Source organism: Capricornis sumatraensis, chromosome X (assembly GCF_032405125.1).
Source record: "Capricornis sumatraensis isolate serow.1 chromosome X, serow.2, whole genome shotgun sequence".
Taxonomy (NCBI): domain Eukaryota; kingdom Metazoa; phylum Chordata; class Mammalia; order Artiodactyla; family Bovidae; genus Capricornis; species Capricornis sumatraensis.
The window spans coordinates 4,247,493-4,263,741 of record NC_091092.1 but is presented as its reverse complement, the minus strand read 5'-3'; the positions used below and the strand labels follow the sequence as shown (position 1 = coordinate 4,263,741).

General features: G+C 34.1%; 1 protein-coding gene across 1 annotated transcript in view; it reads right to left on the bottom strand.

Moving 5' to 3' along the window:
* Window positions 1-16,249, bottom strand: part of DIAPH2 (diaphanous related formin 2) — a 980,877-nt gene that overhangs the window by 685,426 nt on the left and 279,202 nt on the right. The window contains exons 8-10 of the mRNA XM_068961943.1: window positions 15,378-15,514; window positions 13,173-13,281; window positions 313-423 (exon numbers count right to left, since the gene is read on the bottom strand). Of these exons, the coding sequence (XP_068818044.1) occupies window positions 313-423; window positions 13,173-13,281; window positions 15,378-15,514 (357 nt within the window). The remainder of the gene's footprint in view (window positions 1-312; window positions 424-13,172; window positions 13,282-15,377; window positions 15,515-16,249) is intronic.

Below are 16,249 nucleotides of genomic sequence, written 5' to 3'. Positions count from 1 at the left end.
ATTGAAATGGCAAAAAACAAAATATCAAGTCTTTTATGTTCTCAGTATTCAAAGTCAAAGAAAAGAAGTTCCCTTTTGACTTTAAGGAAACCAAAAAGTCATCACTTCTGGACGTATCATTAGCTGAATTCTGAATCATCAGCTGTATGTTGAGACTAATAATACTGTAATATCCAAAAGCTTGCAAAGCATCTAATGCTTTATAAAAGAAAACCGTAAGGCACATTTACTTACTTGGCTGCAAGTACTTTTGTCTAAAGAGAGAAAAACATTAAAGTTCGTAAGCATTATAAAAGTGCACATTCCACTTACTGGTAACATTGTTTTTAGTCCTGAACGAAGGAATTCATTCCTTAAATGTATTCGAAAATCAAGCTCATAAGGAGATGTGACAAGCGCATTTATAAACTGCATGCAGGCCACCTGCAATTATAAAGTAAACTGTGTTAAAAAAAAAGTTCATTTAATTAAAGAAATACTTAATGCTTTCAGATAACATTTTTTCCATATACTAAAGGCATACAAACATACATTATGAAATGTATTAAGAAAGGCAAATATTTATATAAGTATAATGGCTATGACTTTAGAGTAGAAACAAAGAAATTAACAATAAAGTTTCGATGTCCAGAGCAATTCTAATGAAGGTAAAATGCATGGTCAAGTACTGCTGTATTTTGCTAAACTATATGAAGGAATATGATATTTTCTCTGAAAAACTCAAATTTCCAACAGTGTGGATATAGAGCCCTTTAAAAAGATCATAAAATGTATCTTCCATTTCCAGCTGTCCTCAGCATGTACTTGGTCTCAATTCTATATGATTATAAATACTTTCCTAAAATAAATCAAATAAAGTTTTGAAAGTATGATATTAAAGAGTAGTGATAACTTAGAGCTATTATTACACTGATTTATACTTGCTCCATTCTGTTATTAAATGGATCTACACAAAATATAGACTATTAAAATATATGATTAAGATGAATTAATTTACTACATAAAAAATGAATGCAAGTGAATTAATATCAACTAGAAGGCACAGTGACAGAAACACTCATGTGCATTGCATGATAAAGTAAATATAAGAGCTTGTTTTCAAGTAAACATGATTCCTTACTTAGATTGATGTTAGAAAATGGGTTTTGGTTTTCCTCTGATATTATGCCTCCTTATTAAAAAAAGAGGGGGGAGTTATTTTCTGGTAATGGCAAGCTAGTAGAATATCAACCAAATGCTAATTGTCAGGTATTCCAAAGATTTTCCTCATTTTTTAAAAATGTTCAAGTCTAAGGCAATTGGGTGATAGTTTAACTGAAGAGCTGCACATTGAAACTGATTATTTTTAAAGTACATAATGAGTAGTTAAGAGTGTTCAAAGAGCTGAATGCAAGGGGACCTCTGGAAAATATCAGATTTAGTAAAGATGCTAACTATATATAGAAGGGGACACAAATAAATCAATAGTTAGCATGACAAATACACCAGCAAAAGAAAAATATTTCAAATGTTATTCTGACTTGACCTTATCTAAACCTGTCATTATGATAGTGTTTTTTTCAAGTACAGACAAAATATTAAAAGGTATATTGGTTTTATTTTTATATCTTTATGTTATACAGTTAAGCTGCTTTGGGGTGGATTAGCCTATCCAGCTCACATCCAGGTTCAAAATTCAAAAGTTGTAGGCATTAAAGGGGATGATCAAGGTTGTCTTTAACATTATTAGCTACCTAAAAGATAATTAAAGAATGTAGTCTAATTTCTATGAATGCTCAAATGTCAAGCTAAATCACTGAGACATCTGACTAAATATTTGCTATTGACTTGGCATTACCTTAAAAGTCATATCAGGTAAGTTATTATGATGCTTATGCCTTAATGTGTTACTTAACCTTCCTATTCATAATAAGAAAATGTTTAAGTCTTCAAATAGTTTAAATAGGCTGGAATATAAGTTTGCACAGCATACATGTCCATAGCTATATTATCATTGTATTTGCATGACTGATTCTTGTTACGTTACAACTATGACCTGACCGAACAAGCCAAAGTACATGTCCAATCCAAAATTAATAGAGAGAAAAGTTGCCATCTGCTAGGATTGTTTTTGCCAGAAGAAATTCTAGCTTAATGGCTTGTATTAATATCCTACAAGTAAAGAGAACATTTCCATGAAAAAAAAAACAGTTAATGAGTCTTGGAATTGTACCTTTATACAATAAAAATATTTGGATCAGGAAATAATAAAAACAGTAAAAGTCAAAAAATAATGAATGTAACAACATCTAAATAATTCCACATTTAGTAAAATAAATGTTGCAATGCTATTAAATACTTAACATGCAATGTATAAATATTGAACATATAACTAAATGTGGAAAGTAAAGTTACAGCCATTGACTATAGTATAAAATGATCAGCAAATACTTTGAAGTTAGTATTTTAAACAGGTAAGAGCACTGACTTATCAACATACTATTTGTTATCAAATTCTAATGGATATTTAATTAATTACAAATAACATAAGATGAATATTCATATCATTTTCCAACATAATCTGCTAAAGCAATGCTCTTTAAGAGGAACATCTATATTGAATTGATATGGAGAACAAAAAAATCTTCTTAATTATCTCCACCTCTTTATATTACTGTACAATTACTGCCCAGGAGCAAAATCAATCCAATTATCACTATTTACAATTACAAAGTTAAATTTTTAAAGTGTAATTATTTTAAAGGGCTGAATATATTATTACTTAATTATAAACTTGAAATATCCATTTTGTAGATTCTGAATTTATAGCTAACTACAAACTCCCAAATTATTATCATCATTATTATTTTCTATTAGCTTTTGTTACCAGACAACTTGGGAGTTTTACGTAACATAATTCACCATCTAATCTCATCCTAACAACCACCATATGAAGTGTTACTATTATACTCACTTCACAGTTGATGAAGCTAAGACTCAAAACAAATAATTTATACAAGGTCACAGAAAAAGGAGGAAACTCATGATTCTAAACCATGTAACTTTACTCCAAATACAATTTCCAGAACATTCAGATGCCTAACCAACTCCATTCCTAGACTAACACAACAAAAGATTTTAAGGATGAGTAAGATAACAAAATTTAACTAGCACATCATATTTAATATATTCCTGCTGCTGCTGCTGCTAAGTCGCTTCAGTCGTGTCCGAGTCCGTGCGACCCCACAGACAGCAGCCCACCAGGCTCCCCCGTCCCTGGGATTCTCCAGGCAAGAACACTGGAGTGGGTTGCCATTTCCTTCTCCAATGAATGAAAGTGAAAAGTGAAAGTGAAGTTGCTCAGTCGTGTCCGACTCTTGGCGACCCCATGGACTGCAGCCCACCAGGCTCCTCCATCCATGGGATTTTCCAGGCAAGAGTACTGGAGTGGGGTGCCATTGCCTTCTCTGGTTTAATATATTAGGAATACCTAAATTTGAAACTACAGGTTAATTAGAAAAACATATTTATTTTAACAGTATGTTGTTTAGTATATAAAGTGGTTATCATATGTCAATTAGACCAATAAAAATGAAGTCATTATCATAATACATAATGGAATACATAATACATAATGGAAGGAAAGAAGAAAAGGAAAAGAGAGGAAGTGAGAGAAGGAAGGAAAGAGGGAGGGAGAAAGAGAGGAGAGGAGATAGAAAATCGTCCCTGGAATGTGTTAGATTTTGCTTTACATAATATAAACAATGCTCTATGGGCAGTATCAATCATCCAACATAATGGCCTCTCAGTCTCCTTAACTTGCTGCCAGGCCCACTCCTTCTACTCCTTATTCAGCATGGATGTGCCTGCAAATACATCATACACACACACACACACACACACACACACACACACACACAAGCATGCTATTCAATATGCAGCCACTGACTACAATTTAAATGTAGCCTGATTACAATTAAGTAAATTTAAAATCAAGTTGCTTGGTCTCATTAGTCACAATTCAAATGTTCAACAGTCACATGTGGCTAGTGGCTCCCGTACTGGACAGCACGGATATAAGAGTCTGCAAAGTCTGACCACATAGCACTGCACTGGACACATTAAATTAAAAACAGTTCTGTCCCAATATCTAAAACCTAAGCTCCTAGGGGGAAAACACATTCCCGAATAATGAAGCTTTCAAAATTGGTATGTTCAACTTCCAAGTATACAAATTTTGAAAAGCATGATTGAAGGATATTGTCCTCTTTCAATGAAAAATTAATCTACTTTCAAAAAACAAAAATCTTACTCCAGAGATAGAAAATAAAAAATTATGGGGTTCAAAAGCTAGAAAGAACATAAAATACACCAATCTAATATTCTCATTTATAGATAAGGAAACTGAAAACCTAGGAAGACTACCTCATTTGCCCCAAGACTTTATAGCTAATGTGTTTGTGTGTGTTAGCTGCTCAGTCGTTTCAGACTCTTTGCAAGCCCATGGACTATAGCCTGCCAGATTTCTCTGTCCATGGGATTTTCCAGGCAAGAATACTGGAGTGGGTTGCCATTTGCTTCTTTAGGGGATCTTTCTGATCCAGGGACAGAACCTGGGTCCCCCGTATTGCAGGGAGACTCTTTACCATCTGAGTCACCAGGGAAGTCCATATAGCTAATCAGAAGCCACAAAGATTGGATTTGAATACAGGTCTCATGACTTTTAGTCTTGAAATCTTTCTACCACCCTACAATGCACAAACTTGGCACTGCTGAATAGCATTATCCCCTCTACTGGAAAGAAAACAAGTGCCTTTGAAATGAAATCACAAATTTCACTATCTAGATTTCATCTCCTGCTTATTTTCTTTATAATGCATCTAAGGTTCAAAATGGTCTGCCACATCTGTTTTAAACCCAGCTTCTATAAGAATTAAAATTGTAAAAGTCATAAGAAGTCTGCATTTTTTACATTATTGATAAACATGCTAGGCTAGAACCAAGATTCTGATTTTTGACCAGTAAAAATAGTTGCTGTATTTGCAATGTTATTAAATGATCTCCTTATAAGGAGATACCTATACAATAAACCCATTGAATAAATGCATTAACATGTAGATAAAAGCTTTGTGCATGTGACAAAGCATCCAAGAATTTGTGCCATGTACAATTATACTAAATTGAGTTACTATCAGTTTTTCCATAACATTATAAGCCTTCCTTTACCATAATAGTATACCTTCTTTCTACAATAATCACCCACATTCTTCAGTCAGAGGATACTAGTATCTTCATTGTCAGGTGTGGGGTATGGTATACAAAGTGAAATATCACAAAATTGATTTTAAACTTCCTAAAGATATGGCTCTAAATTTGTTTATGGTTTTCTTTGTAACCCCTAATTGCTCCCAGTAAAATATTTAAAATATAACAGGTATATTATATTACCTTTGCTGTTCACCTGAAACTATCACAGCATTGTTAATCAGCTGTAACCCATACAAAATAAAAAGTTAAAAAATATACATAATGGGTAATAGTCATTAAACATTTCTAAATTTATTGACATGAGACATTACTATAAATAGAAACTGCATTCAGTTTCTTACTTAAGTGATAGAGAGGGGAAATATTTAAAAGTAAATTATCCTCATTAAATTCCTTGGAAAATGCTAGAACTTTTATTTTAACTCACCAACTCTGAAAACTATACAAACATATATCTGTCTGTGTGATCACAATTCACAGAGCTGCTGCTGCTGCTGCTGCTAAGTCGCTTCAGTCATGTCCGACTCTGTGCAACCCCATAGACGGCAGCCCACCAGGCTCCGCCATCCCTGGGATTCTCCAGGCAAGAACACTGGAGTGGGTTGTCATTTCCTTCTCCAATGTATGAAAGTGAAAAGTGAAAGTGAAGTCGCTCATTCATAGAGCTATGGAGTACAAAAACTGCCAACTCCAGGACATTCTCAAAACAGATTATCCATATTGCCATTAGCTCTGATAAATTGTGCTTTTAACATGTTATTGACACTGTCAAATATTGACCTTATTAGGTACTTTGTTGACATTAACAAGGTCTTTCTTTATCCCAGCCCAGCAGGAGTTAGGAAGAAAGATAGTTTGAGTCAAAGTAAGTGTCAACCAAGAAAGACACAAATATACAGAGAAAGTTAATTCAAAAAATGGAGAATTCCAGGCACAGCAAAGCCATATATGAAGATATGGAGGTAGAAGGATGAAATAGCATGAAATGTTCAGGAAATTGGGTACAAGCTGACTGGACCAACTCTATATGTAGCAGAGTGATAGAAAATGAGGTTAGAGATTTAGCAAAAATTAGATGATGAAGTATTTTGTGTAGACTAGCATTAGACTTTACTCCTAGGGACTCTGAGAAGATTTTATAGGATATTTAGCAGTGATATAACAAAACCTGGCTTCCTTGGTGGCTCAAGAGTAAAGAATCTGCCTGCCAGTACAGCAGACATGACTTCTATCCCTGGACCATGAAGATCCCTAGCGAAGGAAATGACAACGCACTCCAGTATTCTTGCCTGCCAGGATAGAAGAGCCTGGCAGGCTACAGTACATGTGGTCACAAAGAGTCAGATAGGACTTAGTGACTAAACAACAACATAAAAGAACTGTATTTCAGAAGTATACCTTGTGGAAAATGATTTACAAGGGGATGGAATGAAGGGTAGAAGATATTTAAGAATCTATGGAAATGGAAAACATTGAGATGTGACAATGCCCTGAAACAAAGAAGCGGTGGGGAGGGGTGGGGGCGGTGGGGAGATCCTATAAAAAGGGAGGGGAATACAGTGCTAAGGCTGTAGAACTGGTAACAGTTGGTGACTGAGGTAACGTTGATGGAGAAGAGAAGATCTGAAGATGACTATTTATTTCTGGTTTATGATACTTGGAGGACAATGCTAAGGTTAACTAGAATGGGCAAAGAAGAGAAAAGCAGGTCAAAGTTGAAGAGACTGGAACAGGATAGACAGGATGAAGAAAAGAAGATAGGACAGTTAAGGACCATATTGAACTTGAAATTCAATAAGGAAGCAGCTGAATATATGCGATCTGTGAGTCAGGATGTATTTGGAATAGAAGAGTTCAGAGAGATTCATCTCATAGAAGCGCTGGAGGAAGTCACAAGGATGGATTAGGCTGCCAATGGTAATGTACAGAATGAGCAAAGGGCCAGAGTAAAGGAGCAAAGGACTAAGGATAAAACTCTAGGAGGAAGTACATTTTACGGCCAAGCATAGACAAAAGAGATCTTCAATGAAACAAAGAGGTAAAAGAAAACAAGGAGAGCATGGCATCACAGAAGTTGAGGGAGGAGAGAGCTTAGACAGAGTGACCAATAGTGTTGAATGGTGCTGGAGAACCCTTATGATGACTTCCAAAGTGTCGTTGCTTTCTATATTTATGGAAGTCACTAGTGAACTCCCATTACCAAAAACGATGGATTTGGCAATTACTCAATTTTGAAACAGATTTAAAATGAAAGACATTCTTCTTTAAGTCAAGTTATTTTTGTATTTGAAACATGATTACATTGTATAACTATCTCTATACAACCCCTTATTGTACTAATTCTACTTTTAAAATGATAGTAGTATAAAACTATCAATATATCAAACACGTTTCCTAAGTAATATCAGACATTTCTGCAACACAGTATTTAACATGCTCATTTATTTTTGAACAAATTTCCTCACTATTCAAAGCTCCAGTACCTTGTTTTATCATAAATGTGCAACTATTGACAAATGATAAATCATTTCTCCAAAGCTACTTCCTCATACGTGATGGTTTGAGTGCAAATTTACAAATAGGCTTAGAGTAAATTCTCAACAGTTGAGAATCACTGTGGAAAGATCTGCACTTCAAAGAATCGGTCAATATTTCTGCAGGGTTTGTCTATTTAAGCATGAGTATGTTTTGGAATGGAACTCTTTCTGAAGTGAATTCTTTAATTCCTACATTCTTAAAATATCTTAATTATAACTCATTATTATTATTATTATTATTTTGCTGACTCAGGGGCATGATTAAATATACGAGTTAGTGAGAGATGACAGAACACATAGATGCCCTCAGGACCTATTCAGATATATAGGGCTATTTTCCCTGAGACCAAATGAAACTAAATGTTATAATTTTTGAATTACAGTTCCACTCTTTCATTATGTTTCTATCTCCTTGCCCCTTGCTTTCGTTTTGTCAGCTGTTGCCTCTTGATCATCTCAGTGCACAAGTCTGGCATAAAGCATTTTCCAACTTCCCAACTCATGCTTCTAGTCTGCTATGGATAGACAATTGGGCCCAATAAGATACCACAGAGAGACAGGCTCTGATTAAAGACTAAAAGTCTTTGTCATCATGAGGCTTACTTGGTGTACTTGGTGACACTTTGTAGATTGCTCATATTTTCTTTTTCTTTTGCTTCCTTTTTGGTTCCAAGTTACATTCCAAAATGATAAATCTCTCAAAATGGTGAGGTCAGGGTAAGTGAATCAACCATGTATTCACTTTTGTGTACCATATCTAATTATAACATGCACAATTTGTGAATTATCTTCAATGTGTTAAATAATATTTTTTAGATGTATTAAATCAAAATAAAAAACACTTCTGCACACAGCTTCTGAAATACTTTAAGACATATTGCACGTTTCAGAGTAATACCAGCCTGTGAAGACTAGGGCTTTTCTTGTAATATCTCATTGGAGGTTAGCTGTATGACTTTCTCTTTCTATAAACAACTATTATTTGGAGGAATAAATTAGGAGCTGGGGATCAACATATACACACTAGCACACATAAAATAGATAACTAATAAGGACCTACTGTATAACACAGGGAATTATTATCAATATCTTATAATAGCCTATAATAGAAGAGGATATAAAAATATATCCATGTCTGTGTGTATGATATATATAGCTGAATCACTTTGCTATACAACTGAAACTAACACAACATTGTAAATGAACTATACTTCAATATAAATATTTTTAAATAATAAAAATAAGTTAAAGGGGAAAAAAACTATTATTAACACTCAGTATACCCTAGCTTTTCCTGCTGGGCTACATAAAAATTAGTTTCAACTATATGTTGGTATTAGCTCACTCTGTCTTCTCTGAAGGGACTGGCAGACTACTGTAGTCTCTTTTTTTTACCTCCTGGAAACCCTTCTCCTGTCTCCCACTCTACCATATTACTGGTTTTCTATCAGCAAAGATAATTTTCTGGAAAATTCCTGTTGATCCTTCAAGACCCAATTAAATCATCACTTCATCACTGAAGCCTTCCCTGACTTATGCAGAATATACCTAAACTTGCCTTCCTTTGTGTCCTCATTAAACCTTACCAGGACAAAAGGGACATGGCTGGAGGAAGTGCTGCTATTCCAAGCAAAGTGTTCTGCATGATAAAATGTTTGGGGGCATTTAAAAGTCTACAGCACATTTGGAAAACACAAGGTTTAGTATGGCTAAAACCGATGGTACATTTGGGAGAATGCTGGGGCCCAAGGCCAGAATGTTAGGTTGGGGCCACACCGAGAGAGCTCATTCATCGTGTTTAGGATTTTCACTTTTATCAAGCAATGGGTATAGGTTTCTAGGAATGCTACTATGTTAGAATCAGATTTACTCTTCAAGGATAACTGACAACAGTACAAAACACTTGTCTGGAGGGGAAGAATCTATCAGTTCGGGATACTAATTAGAAACTAGCTAGAATAATATTGCTGGGAGAATATAAATGCAGTGGAGATAGCGAAACTGAAGAGATTAACAGTCTTTTGTGAAACTTGATGATTAACTGGATGTAGGGAACAAAGAAGAAAGAAGTCTTCAGGAAAACCAAAGGTTAGCCAGAAGATGATACCTCTATATTATCTAAAATGAGAAAGACAAGAAAAAGAGATTGCTTTGGGGCGGAAATCATATTAATGGAAAGAGAAATGAGCTAATTTCACTAAGAGGAGGTAGCATACACTGGTTAAAGAAGTAATCTGGAGCCAGATACCCTAGGGTCTAATTGGGCTTTACCTCTTATTCACACTGTTACCCTAGAGAAGTTACCTAAGCTCTATGAGTCTCAGCTTACTCATCTATTAAATGGGGATACTAGTTCTCCATCACTCTCAGAGAATGAGTATGAGATTTAAAAAGAGGTAACATATTAAAGTATTTAAAACATCAGCACATGGTTTATAAAAGCTAATTTGGCTTTCATATTTTTATGGTGCTTCTAAAATATGCAGTTAGCTATTTGGACAGGTAGGTTTGAATACAGACATGAGCCACACAAACTCTGGTGAATCATTAGAATACAGTTGGATTTTATTAAAGCTAAAGAAGCAATTGAGAGTGATCAGATATATTTGTACATATAAATGTATATGTATTTGAGCCTATATATGTGGGTACATATCTACATATATACAAAAATGATGACAGAATAGGACCAAGCAAAGAACATAGGGAATAAAATATCCAAGAAGAAGAAATGCACAAAGGAGATAGAGAAAGCACAATTAGGGGTAGGCAGAGAGTAAGGAGCCGATGGTGCCTAGAAAGGCAAAGGTAGAAAAATTTTCAAGAAGGGAGCCATCAGGATTGGAAAGAAGTCACTGGATTTGGAAATTCAAGAACCACTGTCATCAGTCCTTTTAAGAACTATGAAAATGTTGAGCTGTGAAAGTTAATTTAGGAAACAGAGAAGACAAGTATGGATGAGTCTGTTACAGACTTAGACTATAAAATGAAAAAGGAAGATGAGAGGCTACTTCAAAAGATGAGAAGGATCAAAAGAAGGCATGGGAAAGTTGAGAAGTATGGAGAGACTTGAGAAGGCTACTCAGCTGAAGGAAAGTCAATGAACAGAGAACATACAAAGATATATGATTTATTGTCTATTTCTTAAACTACTGAAGATAATCAAACGCCTATCATGGGTACAGAATTTAATTTTAAAGATGACCTAGAAAACCTCTGTGAGAAGTTAATAACCTGTTTGAAATCCAAAAAGGATGGGGGAGGGGGTATGGTTGTTATTTAAAAATAAAATTAGTCCTGTATTTTAACAGAATTACTTCAGATACTGAAATAACATTTTGAGAAGTCTCAGGATGCAGAAATAGAAAAGTAATTCTGGTAAAACACAGCACTAACTTTATTTTTTAAACAACAGATTTAAACTTTTGTTTCTCATGCTGCATTCTGAATATATTTTGAACTTTCAGATATTTTTTTCATCCACATGAAACAATGCGAATAAACAAACCCACTTCACAATTCTTGTGAGAGTAATTGTCTCTGTATATAACAAATTATTAATTTTGTACCTCATTAAAACAGGAAATTTCAAATTGTGATTTGTATATGTTTGCATCTGTAATCTGTCTTCAATAACTTGAATACCTAGCAAGATAATGATCCTTCCATATGTTACTTGTTAACAATTTGCCATTTTATCATTCCATTCGGTCCAGCTTCCTGAAGGCTAGCAAATGTCACTCTCATTTCACTGTGTAGGCTGAACTATTCTATAGCAGAGGTGTCATTTTAAAGGTCAGACAAGGCCGTAAACAAATACTGACATCACAGAAATCTGGCTTCAAATCACAGCTTTACCTCTCAACAGTTGTGTGAGTTTAGGTGAGTGATTTGAGTAATGAAAACTTTGAATACAGACATTAACATTTAATCCCTCCTAAGCAAACTCTAGAAGACGAGAACAAACTCCTACATATGATTGAAAGTTGGTGAAAGTTAGGTGAGCCCAGGCACATAAATATAAAGAAAGATTTCAAGCAGTCATCTAGAAAAGACAGTTTCCAAGCCTTTCGGTAGAGATACTGGATTTTATTGAGAGAAAATGATATAATAAGAAGTATATTTTAAAAAAGGAAAGCATTGAAAAGAAATCCCCCCAAGTAATAAAAAACATAAAACACTGGCCTTAAAAGGCACACCATAAAAGTTTATCCAAAATGCTCATCATAGAGTAGAAGCAATAATTAACAAAATTCCTCAAATATTTGGAAAGGGATTACACTTTTGTGACATATAACAATGCAATTAAAAAGGGGAAAAGAAACTTTTATATCAGGTAAAAAATTTTAATAAATACTACTAAATAATTTGATAAAATTAAACTTGGAATCATATTCTCTTTGTTGAATGACACCATAAGACTTTAAAAAACATTTCAGAAAGTGTTTCCCATGGTACATTAAATGCTAAACACTATCTAAAACAAAGATATGAGCATCATAGACCAACAAAACTGGCATCGGATTTCACTATGCCACTTACAAGCTGTGGCAGGTTTGACAAGTTATTTACTCTCACTTAGCGTATTTGTCTCATAAGTAGAATGGAGACAATAATAGTACCTACATTGCTAAGTTGTTGGAGCATTAAACCAGATAATACATATAAATCAAAATGTTTAGTCCAGGGTATCACACTATAGGAGCTCTCATCACAAAAGAATAAAGTTTTCTTTCATAAAATGGCTCATTTCTTAAAACTATCTCACAAAATGTAACAAATTTTATAAACAAGACATGTAGGCTGGATCTACACAGGGTTATGAAACATACAATGACCTAAGAAGTAGAAATCAGTCCCCTCTATTCCGGGGAGTCAACCTTCTGAATGCTGCATGAATGGCATACACAAAAAAGACATGTATTTAGTTTTCTTAAATTTCTACAACAAGCCCATACAGACTTCATTAACACTTGTTCGGATAATGGCATTAGCTGAACTGTTTGTCCTCTTACCCTGATTATTGCTAAGGCTTTAATTTCCATGACTTAGTACACTAATTACTAAATTTCTACCCAAATATTAATGATAATAATGATCAATTTATAATAATTCAGACTACTCTTCCTCACTTTAAGCAAATTATCATCTTCACAGACAAAACTTCTAGCTTCTATGAATGCCGAAGGAACAGGAAAATTTTCATTTTGACATTCCCTTCTATTTAAATGCTAGCTAAAGTGGAGTTAGTGTCATACAAAATGAGTACTGCATTAGCCAAAAAAAGTTCACTTGGGTTTTTCCGTGAGATGGTACCGAAAAACCCAAACAAAAATTTTGGCCAATGCAATATAACCCTGGAAGCAATTTAAGACAAAACTAACTTACCTGTAATTGCAAAGCTTCATGGTTTTGTAATCCTTCCACAATTGGTGAAAATCGTTCTCTGTTATTTCGTTCTGCTGCTGTAGTTATAGCCCCTAAAAGTTTATCTAGACTATAGAGGAAAAAAAAATAGAAATAAATACATCTTAAACACACTATATGAATACAGGTTATCTCTTATACACTCTTCCCTGTTTTCCAGTGCTTGATGTTTATATGAAAGTGAAAGTGAAGTCGCTCAGTCGCGTCCGACTCTTGTGACCTGTGGACTGTAGCCCACCAAGCTCCTCCATCCATGGGATTCTCCAGGCAAGAATACTGGAGTGGGTTGCCATTTCCTTCTCCAGGGTGATGTTTATATAGACAATCACAATTTAAGAATTGTGTTCTTCTCCACATATTTCTACAACTCAAATATTGATAGCATTAAATAACATAAGGGCATCAAAATAAAATTCAATTTGAAAATCCTGAGGAAAGTCATTTTTATGGGTGACATTTTAAAAAATACTTAATTGATAAACATTAAAATTTTAAGTATTGAGTTTTGATATTACATGTGTTAACATAGTTTTTTTTTAAGCACAGCAAAATAACATTACATAGATATTAATGTCACTTAAACATGGTGGCATCTACAGCTATTCAAAGTTCATTCAAGTGTAATCAGACTGTAATTTTATAATGAAGTGCAAGAAAGAGTACATATTTTTTAAACAACTTTTAAAAAATTCTCTGAAAATGGAACAAGGAAAAAGCCTAAAAGAGAAAGCCCAGTAAATTAAAGAAGCATCTATAATTACCTAGCACAAGAAACTTATTTACATGAACAAAAATATTGGTAGCTATCTCTGTACAGTGTCTGAATCAAATGAACCTCTCTGTAGTATACTACTCACATCAAGCTATATCTGAAATTATAATTAAGTCATAAAATATACCAGACTAGGTTGCATTCTGTGAATTAAGTACTGAAAACCTAATAGACTAGGAAAATATTTCTTAGTCATATATAAACTGATTTTCCTATAAAACCTAAGGAAGCTTTATTTTTGCATGTTACCTCATTCTCATAAGACAATGTTGTTTGATATTTTTGTTCAATGTTTGTCTTTCAGTTTTGAAGGATAAACCAACACTAAGAAACATTTCATTTTATTCCAAGAGGTAAGAGAAAGTCAACATATTAGAATATTCTTAAATCTTTGCCTGCCTCTATTCTAATTCAAACTGAAATGATTACTGCCACACAGAGTGTTTAGAAAAAAGTATTCTAGTTCATATCCGTAACAGGTATTTCATTCTTTATCACAAGAGTTTCTTAACAACTGGACATCAAACCTATAATTTTGCTTCTGATTGAGTATTATTTCAGTAAGAAGTGATCTAATGTGTTGTCAGCAACAACTTGCTGAAAATGCTACATACATGCATCCTGAATGATTACCAACAGCCTTTTGTTGTTTGTAATCAGTTAGTTGCATTCCATGAATAACTGCTTTATTCTTTCACTTACATTACACAGATAAAGTAAAGCACTACTGTAAAATAATAGTACAGAATAAAAGCATCTGGTTAATTCTGTTAGTTAAAGAAGTCAAATTTTCTGATGTGCATGGATGAGGGTGTATATTGTGTAGAGTGTGTATGTGAATGTGCCTGTGTGTGTGTTTAGCCAAAATTACTCCTTAACTGATCTTTCCCTACTTTTCTAATAATTGCTTTCCCTTCAACTGGATAAAATTCTAATCATTCACTTTGAATATCCAACATTGAAGAACTTCCCATTAGGATTCTGTCTTTTTAAACCTATTTTTCAAAGAATCAAAAAACAGCTAAAATGTAAAAAGATAAGATAAAAATACCAATTTTTCTCCTGAAATGTAATACTATCTTCATGCAAGCTATCAGGTGGCACTAGTGGTAAAGAATCTGCTGCCAATGCAAGATATACAGGAGACATGGATCCAATCCCTCGGTCAGGAAGATCCCCTGGAGAAGGGAATGGGTACCCTCTCCAGTATTCTCAGCTGGAGAAATCCCATGGACAGAGGAGTCTGGTGAGTTACAGTCCAAGGGTTTGCAAAGAGTCGTATACAACTGAGCAACTGAGCACAGCTGCATGGTATCAAAAGAAACAGCACAAATTTCTCAATTTTTCAAGTGTCATTTCTATGCAGTTAATGTTAATGACAAAGCAATACTTACATGTTCTCCTCTCCAACAATGCAAATAGCTGAAAGTATTTTTACTATTTCAGTCATCATGTTGGGTTGTTTGGGGTCAATTGCTCTTGCTAGGAGTAAAAGACTTCTTTCATCTCCTAGAATCCTTTGTAATCCAAACTAAAGGAGAAAAATAAAAAACTTTCTTTCAAAATATTTTGGAGTCATATCTTTAATTTTAAAAAACAAATTAACAAGGATTTTCTAAAAACCCATGCCTCCACATTGAGGTTCTATTTAATTAAATGAATGTTCTTCAAATTAAATTGCTTTTTATTTGAAATGACCACTTCTTGGATTTTAGGTCCTTTTATGAGATACGATCTCCATTATCCTAACTAAACATTCCATAAAAATTTGGAAGAAATATGCAGCAATCAGTATTTCCTCAATCAAGAAGAATATGTAGCTGTTCTACTTATGTCATTGGTTCTCGTTGGAGACATCTGGAACTCATGATTAAATTTTTCAATATGTTTGTATGGAAAATTAAGTTGAACAAAAAGGGAAAATGTTGAAAAGCTCTTTTGTATACTACATGCCAGTTAAAGAAGCTACAAATCTCTGTATGGGTTTTCCCATACCTTCTCTCTTTTAGCCTCCCTCTTTCAAGTAGCTGTGGTACATAGCAAAATTATAACCCCAAAGAAGTGGAGCATGGGTTTTATTGAATACTGCATGTCACAGTCAACTAGGCAGAGGAGACAGACACCATTTTCATTGATTTTCTAGGCTTAAATACATGCATGCAAGTGTGCATCACAAGAATGAATAGGTAAAGAAATGTTGAAGAAAGCCCAAAACTCGGGTTTTCACTACATAAAGAAGGTCATATTTTCTTTGATCTTTGGCCCA